This window comes from Quercus suber, unplaced genomic scaffold (assembly GCF_002906115.3).
Source record: "Quercus suber isolate HL8 unplaced genomic scaffold, Cork oak 2.0 scaffold_194, whole genome shotgun sequence".
Taxonomy (NCBI): Eukaryota; Viridiplantae; Streptophyta; class Magnoliopsida; order Fagales; family Fagaceae; genus Quercus; species Quercus suber.
Genome location: NW_027069652.1, coordinates 154,222 through 181,347, shown reverse-complemented (window position 1 = coordinate 181,347; position 27,126 = coordinate 154,222). Strand labels below are relative to the sequence as shown.

At 35.2% G+C, this 27,126-nt stretch overlaps 3 protein-coding genes, 1 long non-coding RNA gene and 1 other non-coding gene across 6 annotated transcripts; all 5 read left to right on the top strand.

The window, feature by feature from the left end:
- The first annotated feature begins 7,802 nt into the window (after nt 1-7,802).
- Nucleotides 7,803-11,801, top strand: LOC112035099 (rRNA 2'-O-methyltransferase fibrillarin 2). Its single transcript, XM_024067940.2, has 6 exons — nt 7,803-8,256; nt 8,457-8,552; nt 8,702-8,779; nt 8,865-9,041; nt 10,915-10,983; nt 11,352-11,801. The coding sequence occupies exons 1-6, from the start codon at nt 7,918-7,920 to the stop codon at nt 11,526-11,528; spliced, it is 936 nt and encodes a 311-aa protein (XP_023923708.2). The 5' UTR covers nt 7,803-7,917; the 3' UTR covers nt 11,529-11,801.
- On the top strand, nt 9,435-9,499 carry LOC112035101 (small nucleolar RNA snoR60). Its single transcript, XR_002885452.2, has one exon. It is a non-coding gene; the product is annotated as a small nucleolar RNA snoR60 (small nucleolar RNA).
- A 3,572-nt stretch (nt 11,802-15,373) lies between the features above and the next one.
- Nucleotides 15,374-18,726, top strand: LOC112035096 (uncharacterized). Its single transcript, XM_024067937.2, has 5 exons — nt 15,374-16,031; nt 16,290-16,431; nt 17,272-17,428; nt 18,126-18,323; nt 18,529-18,726. The coding sequence occupies exons 1-5, from the start codon at nt 15,491-15,493 to the stop codon at nt 18,532-18,534; spliced, it is 1,044 nt and encodes a 347-aa protein (XP_023923705.2). The 5' UTR covers nt 15,374-15,490; the 3' UTR covers nt 18,535-18,726.
- A 728-nt stretch (nt 18,727-19,454) lies between these two features.
- On the top strand, nt 19,455-22,138 carry LOC112035094 (DEAD-box ATP-dependent RNA helicase 21). Its single transcript, XM_024067935.2, has one exon. It carries the CDS (start codon nt 19,680-19,682, stop codon nt 21,834-21,836), a length of 2,157 nt encoding a protein of 718 aa, XP_023923703.2. The 5' UTR covers nt 19,455-19,679; the 3' UTR covers nt 21,837-22,138.
- Nucleotides 22,139-22,745: 607 nt separating this feature from the next.
- LOC136069869 (uncharacterized) lies at nt 22,746-25,942 on the top strand. 2 transcript variants are annotated; one of them, XR_010631069.1, is made up of 2 exons: nt 22,746-24,246; nt 25,763-25,942. It is a non-coding gene; the product is annotated as an uncharacterized LOC136069869 (long non-coding RNA). The 2 variants fall into 2 exon arrangements; XR_010631070.1 differs by having other exon boundaries at nt 25,432-25,942.
- The last annotated feature ends 1,184 nt before the right edge of the window (nt 25,943-27,126 follow it).

Here is a 27,126-nt window from a genome sequence, read left to right as displayed (position 1 = left end):
GTCCGTGTTTGGTTCATGTAAAATATTGTCCGGAAATGCTATTTTCAGGAAAGGAAAATGTATTCAGGCTGTTTGGCTGTCTCGGAATTCGTTTTACGGAAAATCAATTCCGGTGTTTGGTTCGTTCAAACATTTTACGAAAAATGCTTTCCGTTCTACGGAAAATCAATTCCCATGTTTGGTTCGGTCAAACATTTTATGAAAAATGAAATTCGTTTTTTATGAAAAATCAATTCCCATGTTTGGTTTGTGGATCATTTTACGGAAAATATGAAATGCCTTACAAATTCAAGCACCTGCATTATCTAGACAAACCTGTAACAATACAAAACTAATTATCTACTTCAACATCAAAAATAATCATCCAAATTCAAGCACCTGCATTGCCTAGACATATCTGTAACAGTACAAAAATAATCATCCACTTCAACATAAAAAATAATCATTTGAATATACCCATAATATTTATATAAAAACAGCCACATCAATCGTTCACCATTGGCATTACACCTCCATGGTGTACACAAATGATACCTACTCGTGGTATCTGAACAGTACAAATACATAATTTGGGCAATTATATCATCCCAATAATATAAAAGATTACATATATAATACAATGGTAGGTTAATACTAGTACTACAACAAAAGTTAATTCCTAAAGCTACCGTCATAGTCAACATGAAACAGACAAGTCAAAGTTGTGAGAACAAAAACAATCAAACCGCAGCTTTCTCATCCTAGCATTCTTGGCTAGAAATCTCCGTGCTGCCTTCTCATTTTCACAAAGATGGTCAAATGTAGTGGCGAGCATGTCTTCGCTATACCCATCCACCATCATAGCCAAGACCTCATTGTAAAGAGCTGTGTAATCCACCGGACCCCGATTGATTTCTTTTAGAGCCATAACTATTTTCTTCAGCTGACCAGACAGATCAGTCAGCACATTATCATCAGCATTAGAAGGTGCACGCCCTCTTTTGTGGGACTTGGAAATTCCCAACCCAGTGGTGGATGACTTGACTGCATTCTTCCCTTTCTCGACCACACCTTTCTCCATATTGTTTGCAATAAACTCAGCACTATACCCATTGTCTGGTTTTTTTCTTCATCTAACAAAATCACAAACACTGTGGTCTAAGAGGTATGTAAACAAGCATGCTATTGATTACATAGTATATAAAAACAGCCACAAACCGAAAACATCCAAACCACATTGATAACGAGTACCAAAATATTTACGCACATATATTTCTGTAAATAATTATAACATCAACAACGTACACCATATAATACAACTTTACACAATCAATATTTATACCAACAAATCACATTGCATTCTACTTCTGTATAACTATAACATCAACAACGTTCACAACATAATACAACTTTACATAATCAATATTGACACCAACAAATCACATTGCATTATATGCTCTGTAGAACTGTAACAATATAACATCAACTTTACACAATCAATATAACATCAACAAATCAATATGCTCTGTATAACATTGCATTACACAATCAATATTAACACAACATAATACCATCACAATCAATATTTACACCAACAAATCACATTACATTTCTGTATAATTGTAACACCAGCAGAAATTAAATTCTTAAATCAATAATTAAATAAAAATGGATAATTAAAAAAAGTAAATAAATAAATAATTATATAAATAAATAAATAATATATATATATATATATATAGATCGGATCCAAGAGGGTGGGTTGGAGGATGGGTTGTTTATGGGTTTGAGGGGGTGTGGATCGGCTTTTGTAGAGGGTGGGTCGGAGGTGTGTGGACCGGAGGTGAGGTGAGGTTGTCAGGGTAAAATGGAGGGTGGATCGAAGCTCGGATCGGAGATAAAGGGTGGATTGGACTGATATGAAGGGTGGATCGGAGTGAAATAAGGGGTGGATCAGAGTGAAATAAGGGTGGATCGGAGTGTAGATTACTCACTGTGGGTGGATCGGAGCTCGGGCTGTGGTGGTTGGACTGTGGAGGCTCGGTTTGTGGTGGTCGGATTGGAGCTCGGTCTGTGGTGGTGGATCGGAGCTCAGTTTGGTTCGTTCACTCTCTCTCTCTGCACGTATGAGGCTCAATTCGGAAATGATTTGAAGTGAAAATAGAAATGTAAAATCATTTCCGGGTCAAAGCCATCTTTTTACGGTCAAAGGAAATGGTTTTTCGAAAAATGCAATTTTTCATGCACAACCAAACACACAACTTAGGTGTAAAATCATTTCCTGAAATAGTTTGAAGTCAAAACATGCAGAGCCTTAATGTGGAAGAGATTAGGTAAAGAACCTCTCATTAACGCGCAAGTGAAGACCTCTGTGATTCTTATCATTTCAGAATGTTTTTCGAGTTAGTCTTGGTAGTAGTGTCACCCCGGCCAGAAAAAAAAAAAAAAAAAAAAAAAGGTGGGGTCAATCTCCCATGGTACTTCTTTTTTTCACCGAGGAATCACTCGTGCTTATGATTTTGGAAAAGGATCTTAAGGTTGGTGGCATGCTTGAGACTCCGCGGTAATAGTGGGAGATTTCCCTTTGCTATTCATTGAAATGGGCTTGGCCCTTTTCTTCAAGCATGATTTTCTGAGAATCTAGGCTTCAGCCTTGAATGAAGCTCACCCCCCCCCCCCCCCCCCCCACACACACACACACATATTTGGTATATGAAACTATATATTCTGACATTATGCATTTATTATGATAATATTTACTTCTCTCTCTCTCTCTCTCTTTTAAGAATCATAAATGAACTATTAAATTATGTTTTTTTCGACATTAAATTTTTCTACAAAATGAGTCATTAAAAAAAAAAAATTTCTATAAAATTATTTCATTTTCCTATGTTTAGTAATAACAGCAACCTTAATGTGTTAAAAAACAATCTCCTAAACTTCCCTTACTTAGCTTTCTATGAAAGAGTGGGTTCCAGTTAACTTAACTAGTAAAGTCTTTGATGGTTGAATAAGAGATCTAAGATTTAATCTTCGCTTATACCAGAAATCAATTGGTGTCTTGGTCTAATGATAAAAAACTATCATTATGAGCAAATGCCATAGGTTAAAACTCTCTCAAAAGAAAGGAAAAAAAAAAAATTTGCTATGAGATAGAGTTGTTTTCAAAAAATAAAAAATAAATTAGTGAAAAACAATTTCTAAAAAATAAGCCATACTTTTTATGTTGACACAAAATAGTTTTCCATTAAATCATTTTTTTTTATGCTAACACTAAAAAACACGGAAAACCATCTTCACACATATGTTAAATCAACATATTGTCTAGGAATGGCAATGGGTCGGATTCGGAACGAGTTTCTTTATACTTGAACCTGCCACACAGGCCCATACCTGTTACCTAGACCCGACCCATTTAATAAATGGGTTTTTTATTCGGGCCCCAAACCCACCCCGTCAAGCCCCATGGGCACTGTCCAGCCATCCACCTTTAGGGCCCAGTCTAAAGGCCCTAAACCTTGACCCAATTAAAAAAAAAAAAAAAAAAAATTCCAGGCTTCACATCAAAAATCACAAATCACAAGCAAGCCATTTTCATTAATGCATGGTAAGCTAGTAACAAATCACAAAGACCCATACTTTCATTTTCCACACTTCACATCACCCAAAAAAAAAAAAATTTCAATTATCAAACCAAAAACAATATAACCCAACCCAATAACAGAAATATTCATGTAAGAAATTTTGCCATTCCTAATATTGTCATGAAAAATGTTTTGTGGATCATTCTCCATCCACATTAACAACTCTCTAGACTCTAGAGCATATGGCTCATCTGGTGAGAGCATCAACCACAACAATACTAGTTCTCTAGACATGAAAAAATTGGCAAATTTCTAATAAGCAAGCTTTTCTCTGAATATCCATTAACCACAACATTAATAGTTCTCTAGGCATGAAAAAATTGGCAAACTTCTAGGAAGCAAGCTTTTCTCTGAATATCCATTATAATATGATTTTATTATTTCTAGCCCAACTCGGTGATAACTGATAATTTCCAAGGAGTCTCCTTCAAAGACAACCTTCCTAAAGACTAGCTCAAATGCAAACTGAATAGCTTGGTATGCGGCCATCCAGAGCCTCTACTAGGATCACCGATTGAGGTAGTGGGACATGCTTTGATGACAAAGCTATAAACTGGCCCTCGAAATTTTGAATAACTTTTTTTTTTTTTTTTTTTGAGCAAAAGAAATTTTGTATAACTTACTACACCCAACTTGCCATTTTTTTAGCTCATCAAAGATTGGACCATCAAAATTAGCATTATGCCTGTCCGGGCTTGGAGGCTTCCTTTTGCATATGTTGGCCGATGACTAGTACTCATTGTTGATCTATCCTTTACTCCTTAGGTATTTACAGAACCTTTCAGTCACCATCCTACTGATTTCTCCAATGTGTAAAATTCGTTCTTCTATTTGTAAGTTGTCTTGTGATTATGTTGTATTTGGAATTATATATTTTCCCTTTAAAGAAATATAATACGCTAATGGAGGGTATATATATATATATATATATATGTTGAGTTTACGTTATACTTGGTGTAATTCTAAGTAATGTTACACCAACTAATAATTTATTATAGAATTTATATTTTGAAAATCTCACTGTTGAATTACATATTCTATATGTTCTTAACATTCATGCCAATTTTATGTCAATTGAATGTTATTTACCATTCGATCTATAAACTCATATTTTATGCATTATTTTAAACCACAAAAACTTTAATTCAAACAATTGATTAATGACATGATTATTAATATTTGATTACCTTGAAATTTTGTAAGCATGAGAATATACGAAGATAATGTAATCTAATGGTGGATTTTTCAAAATTCGCATCAAATTAAAAAATATTGAGTGGTGTAACATTACTTAGAGTTAACCAGGTGTAACTTGAACTCAATTCTCCCTCTCTCTCTCTCTCTCTCTCTCTCCTTTTTTTTTAATAAACAATTTTATTTATTTATCAAAATCCAGTTCTATGAAGACAAATGTTCATTATGTTTTATTTCATTCTTGAATTAGTTGGCTTATCATGTTTCTTTCCTTAGACATCTATTTTGAAAATTTGAATCTTAAAAACCAATTTGGAAAATTTAGGGTTTTAATGAGTGGTTGAAAAATGTCTAGATAAATTTAGATCTCTTCCATTTATGATATTTTCATCAATAAAATTTTTATTTCATTTGTTCTCTATTCAAGTCAATTAAATTAAGATCGAAATCCAAATGATTCTATTTAATTTTCTTACCCAAACAAACCACAACTAAAAAAGAAGGTTGATCTGATGGTAGCTTGACAACTAATATTCCACTATTGTACATGAAGAAAATTTAATATCTAAATGTGATATTTTATCTATGTAATTTACCACCAATTTATGCAATAATATTAAAAAGTCTAAACTAATTATAGCTAAATATTGTGTGTATCTGAGTTTATTTCCTTCTAAAACAAAGTTTAAATTTCAAGTTCGTAGGTTTTAGAGTTAATGTCTTAAAGTTATGCTAATTTTTTTTTTTTGGAGAAACAAAATATACACTAAGAGAGAGGGAAAATAGTTCTAATACAAAAAACCACTTGACTAAATAAATACAATTAGATATGAAGTAAAAAAATGCACTAAAGATGTAAAGAGAGGAGAAATAGTTCTAACAACAAAGACAATACGCACTATACGACTAAACTAAATATACAGAATATAGCATAATAGAAATACAAGTAAATAAAAATGTCAAGCTAAAAAGAGAAATGTTAAAAAATTAAAATTCAAACATAAGAAAAATAACAGTAAGTAAGAAAAACAAAAGACAATCTTGTAAAAATACATCTTTATCTCCACTAAAACATTGTTTACAAAATAGGACCATTATCTATTCAAAGATTTGAACTGCTCCAACTCCCCGTATACTTCAATCACTAAGCCACCTTTCAATTTTTTTTTAACCTTTATCAAATCTTAACCCTTTTTTTTTAATTCGGTTTCCTTACTCCAAATCTCATGTTTTTGCTTTTTTTATTTCAATTCTCTTATTCTTTATTTTGAATTTAAAAAAAAAAAAAAAACACTTCTACTATAAAACTGTTACTAAACTTCTCATCCATAAATTTAAGTACTACCATATATCTTTATTTTTCTTGAACTACAACCCAATTTCAAAACAAAACATAAATAAATGTCTTCTCTTCCTCTTTATCTATTTCTCTTGAGGCATAAGAGAGGTAATTTTCTTAATACTCAATCTTTTTTATATCTTCTTCTCACATGTTTGTATGTAGTTCCAAAGAGATTTTTCTTAACTCTCTTTAGTGTTCAAATTGAAACACTCTACTACACTAGAATTCGTGTATATATCAAATGGTCATTTTATATATAGAAATACAAAAAAAAAAGAAAAAAAAAAGAAAAAAAAAAAAGAAGAACAATTAATGCAATATAGAAATACAAATAATTTTTTAATAAAAAGAAAAAAAAAAAACTCTAAACACTGCAAGAATATAGAAATACAAATAAATTTTTAATCATAAAAAAGAGCTCTAAACACGCCATTCAGAGACTAGTTTTAACTTTTTATTATTATTATTTTTAAACAAAGATCCTATCGTTTGACATGTACAAAAACGCATTAAAAAGCAATAATTATGAGCATTTAAAAATTAATTCTAGACCCCAAAATAATAAGAAGGAGATAAATACATAAAACTCCCCTAGCGGTGTTTTGAGCATTTTGAGTGTGCTTGTGTTTGTATTTAATGTTTGTGTTTTACACGTTACAGAAGTTATACTTAGTGTTTTTTCTTTTTTTTTTTTTTTTTTTTTTTCGGGTGGCTTGGGCCGTGTGGTGGCCCTGTTTGTCTATCTGCCCATATTTACTCTTTGTTTTTTTTCCTTAATCAATATGTTTCTATATTCCTTTGTCACAAATAAAAAAAAAAAAAAAAAAAATCCAAAATGGAATGGTTAAGAACCAGAAAAACTTATGAAAAGATAAGGAATTGGGAGTTCTTGGTCGATGAGGTCCTGAATCTTATGTTTAAAGTCATAGCAATCATAAGTCAATGTCCCCTTCCTTGCTATGGTATTCACATTGAGCATTTGGATCATACCATGTCGGTAATGGACTTGGGAGCCTTAGGTGGCATTGAAGTAATGAGTCTTGTTGAGATCAAATCTGGAAGCAACTGTGACTGTAAGAAAGGTAAAGGGGCAAACTTTCTTGGTCCTCTTATCCTAACGATGGGACGAGCTTGAGATGGCATTGCTGCTTGAGTGAACCCCCTTCTGTGGATGCGACCTTCTTTCTTGCGGCAACACTTGAAAAACAAGAAAAATAACAATCCACATTTAACAAATCCTAATAACGTGATAAGACTAATTCAATTAAACAACTAACCCTTAACAATAGGGATTTATTGACAGAGTGGTAACAACACACTAAAGCAACCTGTGCTCGTTTGGTAAAGTATTTTAACATATATTTTTAGTTTTTAAACAATATTACATGTATTTTCACGTACTTTTCAACCCACACGTATTTTAAAAAAATACAAATAATATTACTTAAATTACTCTATCAAACAGACCCTATCGTCTAAAATAACAAAACTTAACAGGGAAAGAAAAATTTGGAAATTATATGAGTTAGGTTTGTAGTGGCCTTTTCAACAAATGTGGCTCCCGACAGGATTGGTAATGGGCTTATTAAAAAAACCGAAATAAAAACCTTAAACCCTTGAATTGTTACTCTAATATGATATATAAGCACGTGCTTTGGGCGAGCTCAGAAACAGTGTCCCACTAACTTGCTCTACAAGTCTTGAGAAACCCTAGCCAGCCAGAGCAAGCGTTTCACTTTCTCTCTCTGCTTCTTAGCGATGAGGCCTCCTCTTAGTCGTGGTGGTGGCGGTTTTAGGGGCAGGAGTGATGGAGGGAGAGGAGGAAGAGGTAGAGGTGGAGGTGGAGGTCGCGGAGGAAGAGGTGGCCGAGGTGGTGGTGGTGGAGGAAGAGGCTTTGGTGGTGGTAGAGGAAGAGGCCGTGGTGGTGGTGGAAGAGGAGGAGGTAGAGCTGGGGTTCAAGGTGGAAATAAGGCTGTGATTTTGGCTCATAGACATGAAGGAGTTTTTTACATGAAGGTTAAAGGAGACGACGTTCTCCTTACCAAGAACATGGTTCCTGGTCAATCTGTCTACAACGAGAAAAGAGTTAATTCGCAGGTTTATTTTTTATTATTCTTTGTTTACTCTTCTAAATATTTTGCTAATTATCTATTTAGCTGTTGTTAATACTAGGTTTTGTTTGCTAATTGAAAGTGTTTTCTGTATATAAAGAAGCACAATGATTTCTTGCCGAGCATTAATTTATTTTTTTTTGTGTACAAAGATGGTAATTGTTTATTAAATATAAATATATCCAGAATGAAGATGGAACAAAAGTTGAATACAGGGTTTGGAACCCATTCCGTTCAAAGCTGGCTGCCGCCATTCTTGGTGGTGTTGATGACATAGGGATGGTGAGTTTTAGCCTTAATTTCTTAATTTCATTTCATTTTTTGTCTTCATATGTTTTTTTTTTTTTTTTTACATTATAATTTAAGATTTTAAAATCAGTCCATAATCAAACTCTTTTCTATGTTTGTATTTTAATATATGTAAAATGAAGAAACCTGGTGCTAAGGTTCTCTACCTTGGGGCTGCTTCTGGAACCAGTGTCTCTCATGTGTCTGACATTGTTGGCCCTGTAAGTAGTCTATATGAAAACATAGCCTTTACATGCTTGTTTTAATTAATGGAGTTACTTAAAAATTGATGCTTTTTGCTTGTAGACTGGAGTGGTTTATGCAGTCGAGTTTTCTCATAGAAGTGGTAGAGATTTGGTTAACATGGCAAAGAAGCGCACGAATGTTATCCCAATCATTGAAGATGCTAGACATCCTTCTAAGTACCGAATGCTGGTTGGCATGGTGGATGTGATATTTTCTGATGTTGCTCAGCCTGATCAGGTCTTCTTCATACTTCAAACTTAAATGTGTTATAGAAGGTTTGCAGTGTTACAAGAGTCTTTCTTATAGTCAATGTTTTTCTCCTTGTTTCTGCCTCAGGTCCTTACTGCTATCACTGACTACTACTTTAGTTTCTTGATGTGATCCTGCCCTTTTGGTGTCTTTTGAGAAAAATATGCCTTATCATTTGTAAAATTGTATAAGTTTGTTTTCTGAAGAAGGATTTTAATCAATACTACTAACTTTTTGAAGGAGGCTTTGAAGATCAAATCATAACTGGTATATTAGTAATACTTTATTTTCTTCATTCCCAGTTAAATTAAATAAGCATTCAAGAAATCTAAGCTGACTGTACGTTAAATTTTTCTAAATTTGTATCTTGTTTAGATCATGGTGCATGTGATGAACACTCGGGTTCCCTTTCAAGACATAATGGGGGAGCCCAAGTTTCTGATGCTCTTATAAAGTCATTTGTCACTTTAATGTTCTTACTTACTCTTGTAAAGTCGTTTTTCACTTGGTACAATTACCGAGGTGCAGTACGTTAGATTTTCCAATTAAATTCAAACATATGGTTGCATTGATCAATAAAATACAAACAATGTTATCTTTTTTGACGACAGTTATTTTTAATCAATCTATATATTTGAATTTAATTGGGGTTTATGTACTACACCTAAGGAACTACACTGAATCATCTTACCTAAAGTAAACTTGCTTTGCCTACAAACTCCTAGCTTAAATCTTACCTTCTTCTCTAGTAAGAGCAAGGGGGAGGGTCATATTATAAGTTCATAATCCACCTACTGCCTGTGTAATTATCAAGAAAAAATAAAAGTGAGTTTTTTTTTTTCCCATATTCTTGGTGTCGACTTCCAGGATCTTAAAATATTTTTAATTTATTCTTTACTTCTCATTTGACATGTTGAAAAGCTGAGAGGGTTGTTTAGAAATTAGTTGTGATATGTTTGTTCTTTTCTCTGTTTGTGAGTGCTGTTTTTATTTTGTGAATCATTTTAAGACATGAATAATGAGTATATTCATTGATGACCACTGTTTTTTGGTGTTACACAGTTTTTACTGGTTAATTGTAGCTTTTTGAGTTGGTTAGATTATATAATTTCAATGTTGTATCAAGCAACTGTAGACATTTGACAAATTATTAGGATTTACTGTTTGTGTTACCTTTTTTTTAACATATTACTTTGTAGTTCTTTTCCCACTCTTTTGAATTTTGAAATTTTGGGTTGCCCTAGGTATATCTTCAATTTTGTAGGTATAAAGTTTGTTTCATTGTGACTCATGATCATCTCACTGCCATTACTCAAATGTTCATTTACAGTCATCGGCTGGAACATTCAGTCCTTGATTTGTGGAGAATTGTAGCTATTGAGAATGAAATTTATTAAGCTTGTTGCTTCTTCATGTACATGATATTCCAATGTAAATCCTTTTGATTGGTTGTGTTTCTTGACCTGATTTTTACCACCCCCCCCCCCTCCTTTTGCTTTCTTTTTTCCCCATGAGAATAAACTCAACTCATAAGCTCTTACCTGCCCCATATGGGCAAGTTATTGAAATTCCTGGTCATTGGTGTGCATTTTGTTTGGTCAGTTTTGTCAATTTTCAATGCCATTCATGAGATCTTAGGTTTTGCAAGCGAGGAATTGGTGTGACAAGAACACAAGAATATACCCTTGCTCTCAGAAATCAAATGTGATTGGAGTCATCTTGACTGCTCATTTGTAAGAGGGGCGCTTATAGGAGACAGGAAGGGGGATTAAATGGGCCAATTTCTTTGTAGGAATGGTTTTTGGCTACTAATATTCTTTGATTTATCTGAATTTTTTTTGCTTTGTCCATGATTTTTCAGACAAGGATTTTAGCACTGAATGCTTCTTATTTCTTGAAAGCTGGAGGTTGGTTCGTTATTTCTATCAAGGTTTGTACATTTGTTTAATTGCTTAATGTTTCTTTCCAAATATATATCATTATCCTCTAACATTAGAGCTGAAAATTTTATTGAAGTTCTTACTTGTGTAATGATTAGCAGGAACAATAACAGTTTTCCCCCCCTCTAATTTATTGTATTAAGTCTCCCTTTGTTTCAGCTTAAACTATCTTTTGATAAGTTGTTTTCCATTTTTCTAGTGTTTGGTGTTATTGATTATCTACTTACACTAAACTTTGCAAATCTTGTGGTAACCTAATCAGCTGGAGCCCCACTCTCATAGCCAAAAATTATATACTTTGCATATTCAATATTAATGTGCTACTATTTTTCATGTTAAAAAATCTTGTATATTTCAGGCCAATTGCATAGATTCCACAGTCCCTGCTGAGACCGTTTTTGCTATGGAAAAGGATAAGCTAAAGGAGAATCAACTCAAGCCATTTGAGAGCATTACTCTTGAACCTTATGAGCGTTACCATGCTTGTTTTATTGGTCAATACCGTGCCCCAAAAAGATCAAAAACCACTTCCTAAGGATGTGATGCCTCCTATTGCCTTGTTATAGGTTCTTGATTGTCTTCCATTCTTGCAAGGAAAATACAGTTCAGATTTTTGTTATCACTCAATACTTTTTTTGTTAGGTTTTACAAGCCTCTAGCGGATTTGCTTTCTCGGTTACTATCTTGAATTGGAACTCGTTTTATGTTAAACCCTTCTAATTGTTTTGTGCTTTAATCCTTTACCTCAAGGAGAATGTTTCATTTAATGTGTGGATTGGTCTTTGATGATTAGATTTTGAAATGTGCCTATATAGATCTTCAAGATTTGCTAGTTATTTTTTCCTAACTAAAAGTCGATTTAGCTGTATCTTACTCTTCTGTAGTACTGGATTTTTCTAGCTTTGGTTTCATGCCTTAATAATTGTATATAGTCTACGGAGTATTATTATCCATCACCTCTACCTCTTTGCTAATTCCAATCAAACGTTGTAGCTTATGAAAGAGCTGATAGAGATAGAATGGTAGTTTGATTCGATTATAAAGAACGTTGAAAACATTGCTACATAGATTCTATCTCGTTTAGGAGTGAAAATAGAGAAGGAGGGGGGTTTATTATAGTTTCTGTAAGCATGTAAAAACAGGGTCATTAGGGCCATTGCCTCCTTATGATGATTGATGAATTGTAGCTGGTATATAGTTTATCTTTTAGAGTAATAATTCTTTATCATGTGCTCTCAAACTTTTATATTAATTAGATTAATTCAAAAATATATATATATATATATATTTTTTAAATATCAGTAAAAATTATCTCACCTGAAATAGCAGGGATATCATATCAGCAAATTCTTGATATAAAATTCATGTGAAAAATAAAACACTGTTTCTTGTGAAAAATATCAAGAATTGTATCAATTTTCCTGTACATATTTGCTTTATTATATATTTTCTTAAAAAAGTGATATCTCTGCTGTGATTAGTTTTCTTAGCTGAGATCTAAAATTATATCGTAAAATATGTTAAAATTTTAATATATTGATATATTGGTTACATCAAAATTTCTTAATGATATCTTGGATCTCTGATGAGGCCAAAATGATCAAGAATTTAGTTATTTATTAAAACCCTTAATTAGATTTACAAACTTGTAACTTTTTTCATAAATTAAATGCAATATTTTTTTGTCTTTGTCCCTTCGGGGACATCCAATTTGGCCAAATCAATCAACTCTACTCTTCAACTAGGGGTGTCAAATGGGCGGGCTTGAGTGGGTTTGGGTGGGCATAATTAGATTGGGTATATAAAACTCATTTACCCATTTAACTAATTACTTCTAACCCAAATCTAATCCAACCCATTTATTATGGGTAAATCCCAACTCAACAAGTTACCTAATTATCAAAATTACCAAAATGCCATTAAAGTAAAAACCCTAACACTTTCTTAAGTTCCCTTTTCCACTCTCTCTAGTCTCTATTCTTGGGATTAAAAAATTCCACATAAGCACATCAACATCAATAATTATATTAAAAATCTAAATAAAAAAATATTTTCTTTTCTTTTCTATTTTCTCTCACTTTCTTGGCAACCAAATAGTGCAAAATAGTTCTGGTATTGATGGAATAGTCCAGTACAGAGCAAGAATGTTCAACCTCCATTGCTTAACGACCATTGCTTCGACATGGAATTCTCAGCCTCCAAACCCTACTCATATGGCTACAACACTCGGTGCCTCAGCCAGAGTGTACGTTCCTTAATAATTTTCCTTCTTAGATTTGTGTTTGGTTGCTTCGATTTTTTGATATGATATTGCAATTTTCTTTTAGGTGTCTTCTTCGTCTCTCGACGTCGGTTAGTTTTAGATGGAAGCACCGTGACGGAAATATCTGATTCTTACAATAAGCCAATCACAGATTTAGCGAATCAAGCGGTTCAAATCTCGGCGACGGATCAAGAAGCGAGGGTTTTGAGGTACAGAGAGAAGAGGAAGAATCGAAAGTTTAAGAAGACGATCCGAAACACTAAAATGTCTGACTCGGTCTGAGGTCCTTTTTTTTTGGGGGGGGAGGGCTAGGTTGAATTTGGTGAAATTTTTTTTGGGTTAAATGGGTCTCATTAGGTTTTTAGTTAAAATCCAATAATCACTGGGTCTAATTGGGTTGATGCCCATTTAACCCAACTAATAATTGAGGTGGTTTGTGTTCAATTAGAGTGGGTGGGTTTGGGCTTAATTTGCCACCCCTATCTCCAACGCTTATAAGGAGTTAAGGACCTTAACTCAATGGTCCCCAACGCTCATAAGGAGTTAAGGACCTCAACTCAATGGTCTATATACAACAATGAGCCAACACCAACAACTTATTACCTTAGAAAAAAAGGGTTCACTTAAAATAGGTTGGGTTGGGTCGTTGTCTAACTTGACATTTTAGTGGGTTGGATACAAGTTGACCCCTTTTTCATGCCGAACCAAAAGTCTCATATGGAACCAATTTTTTTCTTTAAGGGTTCGTTTGAAATTCGCTTATCTTGCTGAAATAAATTTTTTTTTTGATGAAAATACTGTAGATAATAGTAAAAGTTAGCTGAAACAGTACAGTGGAACCCATGAAAAGTGCCAAAAAGTGCAGTGAGACCCATGAATAGTAGCAAATATAAGTTAAATAGTAAAATAAGTTGGCAAAAATAATTTTTGCCAAACGGACACTTAGTTAGGTTGAGTTAATGCATTTGGGCCTGATTTGCTTGGTGATTGTTAATTATTGTCACAGTTCTTTATATTCACAAATTTTTTATTTTTATTTTTTCCGCTTCATGTTTATGGTTCATTTCATTCCAGGTGCCATCATTCTTCCATTCCTATCTCCTCATCAAGGCGTCAACCCTTTTACACGTATGGGATCCATATGGTGTGAGAAAAAGAAAAGAAGAAAAAACAAAAAACAATTCGTATGGGATGCCATGATCCACATCATTTGTCACAACTTGATGACGATTGCCATTGTTGAACTTTTACTTTTACATGTACCCATAACTTTTTTTTTTTCACCACTTACCGTTTGGTAGTGGTTTCCAAGTATTGTTGTTTATTTTTCAGTTTTGTGAAAATACGCATTTGAGTGTTATAGAAATATGTGTCAAAAGTATTTTTGATGTTTAAACACTGAAATCTATTGGTTAAATACCAACACTAAACACCAACACCAAACACCCTTTCGGAGCTATGGCAAAAGTTGTGGAGAACTTTGTTTGCATATGTTAGAGGCATGAAGTATCTTCTTGTGTGGTAAACAGTATCAAGTATCAACCACCACACACCCTTATAAGTGGAATGTTACCTCTCCATATGTAAAGTATTAGTTTAGGGAGAGAGGTTTGAACTGCAGCAACATATTATGCTTCGTTTGTTAATATGGAAAATATTTTGCGAAGAGAGTTTTTCACGTTTCTTATGTTTGGTAACATAAAAAAAAGTCAAAGGGAAATTAAATTTGGCCCACGAAAAACCTTATTAAAAATATTACTTATTTTTTATAGATTGTTTTTTGTTAAAAATTTTTCAAAAAATAATTTTATCTCACATCAAACAAAATAAAAGAAGTTAAAAGACAATATAGAAACTAATAAAAACAACCTTATTTTATTTTGAGGTTATTAAAAAATATAAAAAAATGAGATAATTTTCTAAAATATTTTTTTTTGACTCGTTTTTAGAAAAACATTAACATCGAACAAATGGAGTATATAATTTTAAAAACCTTAAAAAAAAAAAAAAAAAAAAATCAACCACATAGGACTTGGGAGCTAGCATGCAGAACGACGTGGCGTTTTACCTCTAGAGTAAATCCACGACACTGTGTTTGTTTGTTTTTTTCCCTCCTCCATTTCTCCTTTCTGCTCCAATTTCGAAAACCCCAATCACTAGCAAAAGCCCTAATTTACAGAGACAAAAAAAGAGAGTGAAAATAGCAAAGACAGAGAGACACAGAAAATAGAGCAATGAGCGAAACAGAGTCCTTAGATTCTCTTCCTCCAACAAAACCCCTAGAATTAGAGAAGGGGCTCACTCTCGTGCCGCACGTGAAGCTCAACTTCACGATCTACCCAAACCCAACAACAGCCGCCATGGCAATGAGCAAGCCAATCAACGAGTGGAAGCTAAAGCTAGCTCTACTTGACTTCTTCAAGTCCTCTGTCACTGTCCCAATCACCGTTCCCGAAGACGACCTCCAGATCCAACGGCTCGGAGACCTCAAGAAGCGGAAGCGCGACGATCCAGTTGCTCAAGGTTCTCTCGCAATTCGAGACCTAGGGTTTCTCAGCAAGACCAGAATAAACAACGAAGAAGAAGAAGAAAAAGATGTGAAAGTTTTGGAGCAGAAGTACTTGGATTGGAGAAAATACTTGCTGGAAAAAATGGACGGGTTGGACCTGAACCTTGAAGGTGTTAAGTACAAGCTAAACGTCGCTGTTCCGGCTTCTGACGATTTCGAAGCTATGAAGAAAGCTTGGGAGGATTTTTACGCTTTTCGAAATCGCGGTTTGTCTTTTGAATTTACTTTACTTGATTTTTTTTTGCCCGTTATGCTGTTTTTGCAAGCACATATTGGAATATGTAGAAAAACAATGGAACTCGAGTTTTAGAGACTTTGAGTTCTTCACATTCGAGACTCGAGTTCCAAATGAGGTCAAATTTTCGAGTTTGGCCACATATTTGTTTGCAAAAACAGCATAATTGGCAAAACTCCCTTACTTTACTTATACAAAAAATATTGATATGTATTTTTTTGGTTGGCAGGGTATTCAAGGGGTGGGAAGCAAGAGCCGGATACGATTATAATGAGAGGTGTTCCGTCTCGGTGGTTTGCGGAGCCATTGGTTTCGTCGAAGCCTTCCATGTTGGTTACACATTCCATTTTTTCTAGACTTGGAAATATAAGGTATCATTATTTATGCGGCCTATAAATGCTTATTTGTACTGGTTCATAAACCTTTTGTTATGTTGTTATTGTCCTCTTGAAGTCGTATAAAATTAGTTTGTGATATTGCTAAAATTGCTGAAATGTTAGAACTTCAAAGTATTAGCCGAGACCTGAGTGTTGCTTTCCAAGTTTCTTTCATTTGAATTTTTCCTAATTTGTATAAAATTAGTTGGTGATGTTGCTAAGATTACTGAAAGGTTAGAACTTCAAAATATTCATTGAGACCTGAGTGATGCTTTTAAAGTTTCTTTCATTCAAATTTTCCTAATTTGTGTAAAATTAGTTGGTGATTTTGCTAAGATTACTTAAAGGTTAGAACTTCAAAGTATTAGCCGAGACCTGAGTGATGCTTCCAAGTTTCTTAATTCAAATTTTCATAATTTGGTGGGAAAGATTTGCTAGTGAAAAAGAACAATGGACATGATATAGTTCAGGTTGGAATTTTAGACATATTAAGGAAAAGGTGACATTGAAAACTAATAGGGTTTTATGTTGAATACCTTTGACCCTTCCTAATAATATTTCTCTTGCTTATAAGAAAAAAAAGGGATTAAAGAAAATATAGAAGATTAAAGTGCCTGTGTTGGGGGTTACGTTCCAAAAGTTGTAAATATGACTTTGTTGTTTTTGTGTACCTATGTTCTTATATGTGTATGTGGCTTTTATATAACTTCATTCTGTATGGTAAGTTTTCATTACCCATTGCCAATAAAGCATACTTTTTGGCGCCAGCAATGTAATGGAATTAGCTGATTATGCATCTTCCTTCTTGTTTATACTTTAACTTGCTTTATGTAGGGATCTTAATGTTTCAGAGGACAATGATCTAGGTAAGGAAGCAGAGGAAACTGTGAGCGTAGTTTCGGGTCTTAATTGTAAGATTGTAGTTCAGTTCGAGAAGCACAGTGACTTCTATAATGCTCTGAAGGTGTTATGTGGCCGCTCCTTACAGAAGGTAGGACCTTTGTGTCTCATTAAATTTTGTCAAAATTATCTACCATATTCGATCTATAATAATGAATCACTGAGAGTAAATACCAGTTTTTTACTTATTTGCCATCGTGCATTTCAATCTTAAACCTGATGGATGAGTTTTTAAGCATGAAAGGCAGGTATTAGGGCATTGGATGTCCTTGGAACACCAATATGTGTCTTTTTCCTGTGCTTCTCATTAAAAGGAGTAGCATGGAAATTGGATAATCCTAGATTAGTTGAATACTTTGTTTAAACCATGTGGATCTCTTACCCACATGAGCATAAGATAAGATGCTTATTGATGTTAGATTGACATTAGATACTCAAGTGTCATATGTTGAATTGTTAACTCATTTTGACTTACACATCGCCACCCATTATTGGGCTAACCTCGATAGATTCACACTTAATATCTATGTATCATCTTCCTCATCTGTAGACAATTTAAGGGGGAACTTGTCCAAGTTTGCCATTCATTAGCTTGGTCAGTTTGAATGTACATTTTAGGTGTGTGCCTAATCTGCTAGTTCGAAAAGGTTGCATGCATTCAAATGAAGATGCAGACAGAAAGGAAGCCGGGGAAGAGATACCTAGACTAAATTGTCTGTTTGCATTTAGTAGTTCATTCTTGAATCTATTTTCTCATTGATTACTAAATATTGCTTGCTGTTGAACAGCAAGGAGCTCGCTTGAAGGCTGATTATGAAGTTACCTGGGACAAGGATATCTTTTTCCGAAATTCAAGAAGTAGCACACAGGACAGGACTAGTAGAATGCCAGAAATGGCTGTAGGAAATTACAGAAGTGAAGCTCCTAGACGTCAACAACAAAATACTCGCTTCAGTCCTGATGATGCACGCCGTAAGAGATTTAAGGTTAGGAGCTAAGTACTTGAATTGACAATACTATAACTAGTTAAAAGGATGTTCTCGTGTTTTGTAGACCATCTCCTCTAGGATCAGTTTATATTTGGTTCACTGGCCAAATCTCTAAATGACTACCAGTATATGTTACTTTTTATCTATGCACTTCCTTTTGCTGTTTTTCTTTTGCACTTATTTGAGCTTTTGTGCATTGCAGGATTAGGGAATGTGATGCCCAAGCCAATATTGTTCCATACATGGCTTACAGTTTGAAAAGCGAATTCATTCTTTTTGCTAATTTGGTGATAAAATCTAGCCCAGTATGTATAACAATTTATAGTCGGATATTTTCAGCTACTGTAACAAAGTTTCAGTAAATAAAGACCACTCTGCTGCTATTGTACATTCTTCTTCATATTGTTGTTTTTCTTCTCCCTGGTCCTCATCTCCTGCGACGGTAAAAAAGTTTTGGCCTGCTGGTCGTGAACTCATGATTGGCAGTGGTTTAAAAAGCAAACTGAAATAGTTTATATATCCGAGAGAGAGAGAGAGAGAGAGAGAGAGAGAGAGAGAGGCTGGAACTAGTTGGATGGAGTCAATAAAAAATGTAGGTGAAAAAAGATCCCTATCCAAGCCGTGTTTGCATCTTTCTTCACAGGATTTCCTTACGAATGCATCTAAACTAGCACACTCACTGGAAGGAAATCTAACAAAGTGAGATAACCCAGTGCCACCAACCATTTTGATTCTACCCTGAAGGTATTTGACACTTGTGTCAATGAACAAAAGAAATTACCAAACTTGAACTAACTTATATTGGGTTTAAACCAAAAGAATAAAAAATAAAAACTCAGAAAGTACTTTTATTGGCGTCATTCATTTTTGCATATGCAATTATCATGTGAATTTTTTATGAGACCAAAAATGTACTCAAAAAAAGGGGCGGGACACTACAAAGTACAGACTACGCTAATCAATTAGCTAATGGTTTTCCTTAAGATAAGACATTGTGACATGCTCACTGCTCACGAGCAAAACAAAACATAATGAGATGCCTTCGGCTCAGACAATCCCATATCGGTTGAAAATACTACAGGACATTCTTTGGTAATTTATAAATACCCCAAAGCAGAAATGGGCCGAAGTTTAGATTTTAATTAGGAAAGTTAAATTGGGCCCTAAATTGGGCCACACACTAGAAATAACACAGCCCTATTCGGGAACTCAACAGTCTCACCGACCTGTGTTTCTGGAAGGCTCTAGGACTTGCGCCACTCTCTATATCCACTAATCTTTTCCCCTCCTGCACTTAACCAAGCGATCTCTCTCTCTCTCTTACACACACAGTGTGTCTCTCTCATTTCAACCATGAAACGTAGTTTAACCGAAGACGCTGCCTCCGTCAACGTTACAAGCTCCGCCGTGAAACCCGTTTTCCTAACCAGAGCCGAACGCGAAGCCTTAGCCCTAAAACGCCGTCAAAAAGAAGCCGACGAAATCAACAAAGGCCGTCAAAGCCTCCTCTCCTCCGCTTCCAACAACCACAGCCACAACCACAACCACCACAACAGCAACGATTTCAGCAAACCCTCCGATTCCGATCGCCACCGCGATCGCGATCGCGACCGTGACCGGGACCGTGATCGTGACCGTGAACGTGACAGGCGCGACCGTGACCGTGACAGAGACCGGGAACGAGACCGAGATCGGCGCGATAGAGACCGCGAGCGCGAAGAGGATGCTAAGTCTCGAGAGCGTGCGCGGTTGGAGAAATTGGCGGAGCGAGAGCGTGAGAAAGAGCTCGAATCCATTAAAGAGCAGTACTTAGGGTCGAAGAAGCCTAAGAAGCGAGTTATCAAGCCTAGCGAGAAATTCAGATTCTCGTTCGATTGGGAGAACACGGAGGACACTTCTCGTGACATGAACGCACTCTACCAAAACCCTCACGAGGCTCAGCTCTTGTTCGGACGAGGCTTCCGTGCCGGCGTCGATCGCCGCGAGCAGAAGAAGCTCGCCGCCAAGAACGAGAAGGAGATGCGCGAGGAGATTCGCCGGAAGGATGGGGTGGAGGAGAGGCCAGAGGAGGCTGCGGCTCAGAAACTCAAAGAGCAAGCTGCTGAAAAGTACGACCCGTACGACATGAGAGTCGATCGACACTGGAGTGAGAAGAAGCTCGAGGAAATGGCGGAGAGAGATTGGAGGATTTTCAGAGAGGATTTCAATATCTCCTATAAGGGTTCGAAGATTCCTCGCCCTATGAGGGCTTGGGAAGAGAGCAAATTGAGTCAAGAGCTGTTGAAGGCAGTCGAGACAGCCGGGTACAAGAAGCCTTCGCCTATTCAAATGGCGGCCATTCCACTCGGCCTGCAACAGCGCGACGTGATTGGGATTGCCGAAACTGGTTCTGGTAAGACTGCTGCTTTTGTTCTTCCTATGCTTACTTACATTACTAGGCTACCTCCGATGAGTGAGGAGAACGAGGCCGAGGGGCCTTATGCCGTTGTAATGGCACCCACTCGTGAGCTTGCTCAGCAGATTGAGGAAGAGACTAATAAGTTTGCTAAGCATTTGGGGATCAAAGTGGTCTCAATTGTTGGTGGGCAGTCCATTGAGGAACAAGGGTTTAGGATTAGGCAAGGGTGTGAGGTTGTCATTGCTACGCCGGGGCGTTTGATTGATTGTTTGGAGAGGCGTTACGCGGTTCTCAATCAGTGTAATTATGTTGTTCTTGATGAGGCTGATCGTATGATAGATATGGGATTTGAGCCACAGGTTATGGGTGTGTTGGATGCAATGCCTTCTAGCAATTTGAAACCCGAAAACGAAGATGAAGAGCTCGATGAGAAGAGGATTTATAGAACCACTTATATGTTTAGTGCCACCATGCCGCCTGCGGTGGAGCGCCTTGCTAGAAAGTATTTGAGGAATCCTGTTGTGGTAACTATAGGCACTGCTGGAAAGACCACCGACTTGATATCCCAACATGTGATGATGGTTAAGGAATCGGAGAAGTTCTCTAGGTTACAGAGATTGCTTGACGAACTTGGTGATAGGACTGCAATTGTGTTTGTTAACACTAAGAAGAATGCAGATAATGTTGCCAAGAACTTGGATAAGGCAGGCTATCGTGTTACAACCTTACATGGTGGAAAGTCACAGGAGCAGAGGGAAATTAGTCTAGAGGGTTTTAGGACGAAGAGATACAATGTCCTTGTTGCCACTGATGTTGCGGGGCGTGGTATTGACATACCCGATGTCGCCCATGTCATTAATTTTGATATGCCTGGGAGTATTGACATGTACACGCATCGTATTGGACGAACAGGACGTGCAGGCAAGACGGGTGTGGCCACTACATTCTTGACTCTTTCAGATTCTGATGTCTTTTATGATCTCAAGCAGATGCTTATCCAGAGTAACAGTAGCGTTCCTAATGAACTTGCAAGACACGAGGCTTCCAAATTCAAGCCAGGTTCAGTTCCTGATAGACCACCAAGACGTAATGACACTGTTTTTGCCCATTGAGAAGTTTGAAAGACACTTTTAGGCGAAGTCTCCGTGTCAGTTGTGCCATATGACAGTTTTTAGTATTTGAAACTTAGTGATTCAGGTAAGGAACTGCAATAGATCTTTTGATGGGAATAGGATTTTTGGGACCTGATTGTTAAGACCTTCTTCCTTGAAGGGGGAATTGATGTCATTACATTTTTCTGCTGTAATATATTTGCTCTTCTGCAGATTCTTTATTGTAGGAATATTTTCACGATGATATCAGTTGAGAATGCTGTATTTGATCTCTGATTTTATTTCAACTGTAGATTTGTTTATGTCTGCTTATTCTTACTTTGATTGGTTGGTATTCATTGGTAGTTTTTTTTTTAATTTTTTTTTTATCATGTTTAATTGTCTGTCACATATAGCCATCTTACACTTTGGGTCGCATTATACATGACTGCGTTTTTTATGCATTGACATTGATAATGTGGTAAATTGAGGGTTATGGTATTATTGTAACTATGCACCTCCATAAGTGAAGATTTATGAGAGGCTTGAATTACTAATGCAATATTAACTGCATAGACACTAATAAGCGGGTTTTATGGCAAATACATGGGTTATAGGTCTATCAGTCTGACACAGTCTGGTGTTTATCAATGGAACTCCTCTAGATGTGTTATACAACAGGAGGTGTTAGACATGGTGGTTTCTGCTCATTTATATCATACTACAGCTGAAGTTTTGATAAATATTTTGTTCATGTTACCAATCACAAAAAAAGAAAAAAAGAAGAAGTTCATGCTGTCTAATAGTCATAATAGGTTGCTCAAAAAGGAAAAATAATGAAATCAATAGGTGAAGACTCTTCTAGTTCTTACCAATATATCTTTCCCTAGTTTTTCTTCTTCTGTTTTTTTTGGAGCGGGGGGGGGGGGGGGGGGGAAGAGTAAACACATGCTTCGTCAGTTTTCGAAATAGATTTAATGTTTGTTGAACAAAGTAGAAGAAAGCCAGGTTATGACCAAATGACTGAAAAGAATGAGCTCTGAAGATTGTGTATAGACAAGGGTGTATTTGAAGATTGTTTGTCAGTCAAGGTCATGTGACTCATGTGGCATTTAGTGGCAATTCAACTTTAGTTTGTAGAACCCTAGCATCTCTGGCAGGTGAAGGATATAAAAGGAAAAAACACGTCTATTATGGTCTGATGGAGATTTTTAGGTATGAAATTAGTTACTGATTTTTGATACTTAGGTATACTTCTTAGACTACCATTAGAGTTGTGGAGTAAGTAGGTCTTGTTCCTCCATCAAAAAGGAAAAAAAAAAAAAAAACTGGGTATAGTTCCAAATCACAATTTCTTGTCCTGGAAAGAAAGCTATGATTCTTAATCTACTTTTTCTATACTTGTGTGTCCTAGGAGTATGCCCCTTTTTGTACATTTTAATCAGATAAATCACATTGTTTCTTTTAAAAAAAAAGGAACCACTTTAGATATTAGAGACTTTAAACTTTCTTCATTCCAGTGTATTTTACTGTTTTAAAATACAACTGAAATGTGGAAACACAATTTAGATATATTTAGTTGTTTCTTCAAACTTAGTGCATTGACACCATCCCCAATATTTTGACGCATGTTGAAATAAACCAAATCGAGTATGACTAATTTTACTAACGGCTTAATTGCATTGATTTGTATGGTTTTGCAAATTTGGAACTTAAACCATTAGTATTTATGTTAGCAAGCTTGTATAGTTGTATATCTAGATAAAATAACAACAATAACAAAGCTTCTGTTCCAAAACTTTGAAGATGGTATGAATTCTCAAAAATCTCAACAAAAAAATTGTGGACAGACATATGAATGCTTCTCTGCCATTCTATCCTATCCAAAATTATATCCCATAACCTCTGTAAATAACGTACCTTTTAATTACTTCATCATTTTATTTAGGCTTTCCTCTTGCTCTTTTTGTTCCCTTAATTTGAATCGAATCACTTTTCATTTATCCCAAAATAGAAGCTGTGTGTGGTGGAAGGAAAACTATGTTTCTCTTGATGGGTAGAATTACTTGAATGATGTCAATTCTCACCAATTCCTCAAAAGTAAATATGTATCCTTGTGTTAGATATTGTTGTTAAGACTAATTTTTGTATCCTATTTTCCTCTCTGCTTTTGTAGTTGTTTCTATTATTGCTTGTGCAATGCCTTAGTGGTACCAATGGTATTGGAGCCAGCTGAATTTACTGTTGTGGGATCAATTTAATGACTTCAAAAAAAATGTCAACATATCCAATTCACTGTAAAATTCGCAGTGGCTGTGTTTTCTGTTTTGGTCGCACTAAGATGATGAATTCACAACTGCCCAATCAGCGTGAAACAAAATGGACCAGTTCCATCTCCATGCACTGTCTCCAGTAAAAGCAGGACTTTTTGGTATGTTGTCCTATTGAGCTTTTTTTTTTTTTTTTTTTTTTTTTTTTTTTCCCTTTATCAAGGGAAGGTGCTGAAGTTGAGTCTTAGATGTTTGAATTTTGTCGTTTGATATTTCCCTTTCCTTCTCCATACCTTTGCCTTTTCTTTCTCCTATACACTACTTTTTGTGTTGCTATCCTGCTGCATTTTTGTTGAATGAAAAGTGTGGAAATATTGAATTTGGCTCATTACTATGGCTCATTCATCCCATAACTATGGATCTTGAACCAATTCCTCACCATTTATCTCATTACTATGGTTCACTGGTTGTAATTTTGCCTTTTCTTCTACTGGACTGATGCTGTTGCCCCCTCGGAACAACATACTGCTGGGGTTGTTGGGGCGATTTAGGCCCCATTTGGTACATTCACTCAAACATATGTTTTCAGTTTTAAATAACATTACATGTATTTTCACATACTTTTTTTCCCAAAGTATTTTACACATTTTTAAACACATGTTTTTAGTTTTTAAGTGCATGTACCAAACACCCCTATATTTTCTACTTGCAGCTTGTAATGCTATAGGTATATGCAATTGGTTGCTTACTAAAGAAAAAAATGTGTAGCAATTGGTTGTCAGAATTGGACAATTATTTGCTTCTAGAAATATAGGGAACAAACTATTCGCAGACATTTGCACTTTTGCCGTAACACCATTCTGATTTCTGAACATCAATTTTTGTCCCCTACAACTGGCTTTATCAGCCACTCGAACGAGTAAGCGTGCAACGAGTATTTTTGTGATTATATTATATTCATTTCTTTTTCTTTGTTTAGAATAACAAACTTCCTACAATAATTGCCTGCTCACTTTGGTCTTCAAGATTTGGCGCTAGTTGGTATATGCAAACTAGCTTTAATATATGTGGTTGTGTGGCCAAGAGATCTGGAAAGGTATCAGCTTCAAGGGAAAAGATCCTTGCTAACATTTCAATAGCTCATACACTGATTTGGACATAATATGATTTCACATAACTCTCAATCGCAACCAAATTTCGTCTACTACTAACTTCATAATTGAGAAGTGCTTCACACAAGCAACTAATTAAGTAGGACTGTAGGAGAAACAGGTAAAGATGATTGCCAAATTGTTTATTAAAAAAAAAAGAGATGAGGCCAAATTAACTACTTCATTTTCTGCCAGGAAAATCACTATTCAGGTTTGGGGGAATAAATCACCTAAAGGGTGGTTTAAACTTAATACCGACGGGCATCTTGTGGAAATCTTGGTAAGGCAGGGGTGGTGGCATCATCAGAAATAGCCATGGCCATTGGATTAAAGGGTATTCAAGGTCAATAGGATATACTACTAGCGTTATTGCTGAATGGTGGGCTTTAAGGGATGGTCTTACATTAGCTATTCAATTAGGATGCCAGCAACTAGAGGTTGAATTAGACACCAGGGTGATTGTGGACCTCTTGAAGTCTAACAGTACAGCTAATAGAGGCTATTCTTCTCTTTTGCATGATTGCAGGTTGCTGTTAAATCAGCTGCAGCAGGTCAGAGTAGTGCACGTGTTTAGATAGGCTAATATGTGTGCAGACTTTTTGGCTAAAGGGGCTGTTGTATGCATGAGGAGTTTGTCATTTTTGATCAGCCCCCTCTGTTCAATTACTCTCTATTTTGTATGCAAATATGTATGGTGTGTCTTGTAGTAGGCTGATAAGCCCATCTTTGGTGTTTGTAAACTTTAGTTGTTTTATAATATATTCCTGTTAACAAAAAAAAAAAAAAACTTATCCAATAGTAAGGAAGCCCATTTGTTCAATAACGTGACACGGAGATTCAAAATCACTTTATAAGATAAATAAAGACCCGAAACACAAGTGTCACATTAAAAAAAAAAAAAAAAGGTATTTCAGAAGTCAATGGAACATAGAATAATAACTAATGTACTTGAAGCTTCAGCTGATACAAAAAAATTGAGCATTTTGGCATGTTGCTAGGCCATTAACAAAAAAAATAGAAATAAAAAAATTACTAGAATATATCAATGCTGCTAGGTCATTAACACACATCATTGCTTATGCATCATCATGAACATCTAAAAATTTAATAATATTGTGAGTTTTAGTTAGCTCAACTGGTAAAATTTTTTTATAGTTGAATAAGAGATTTGAAATTCAATCTCTACCTACACCAACAACTGATTGGTGTCTTGACCTGATTATAAAAAATTATCATTAAAAGCAAATGCCATAGGTTGAAAATATTTCTAAAAAATAATAATAATAATGCTAGAGAGTGAGAATAATAAATAGCACCCAAAGAGAAATTTTACAAATTATTATAATTATTAAAAAAAAAAAAGTCCATTGTGCTTTGCTACTCCATCACCACAAACACTGCTAAACTTCACCCCCAAAATTGACACCTATAATATCAAAAACATTTGTAAGAGGAAAAAAAAATTAGGACCTACAATCAGCCAAAACTTTGTTTGCCTAATCAAGTAATATTCTTAAGTATTTTTAAAGAAGAAAAAAAGAAAAAGAAAAAGAAAAAACTCATGAATTGGAATAGAAATTGGAGAATGCACTTCAAATTTGGGTGTGAAGTCATGAGATTAGAATACATAGAATAAAAAACTTAAGACAGTAACAGATGTGGGAAGCTTTATTTAGAACAGTGATTCAATCAAATTGTGCCGATAACGGTTATTAAATATGGAGTTCACAAAATTGTACTATTTTTTTATAAAATTTGAATTTGAAATAAGAAAAATGATGGGTGGGGACATTTTTTTTTTTTTTGGAATAAACCTTCTATATATATATATATTATATATAAAAATTTGTGTATAGATATATTGCAAGTTGTTCAAACTTCAAACTAATA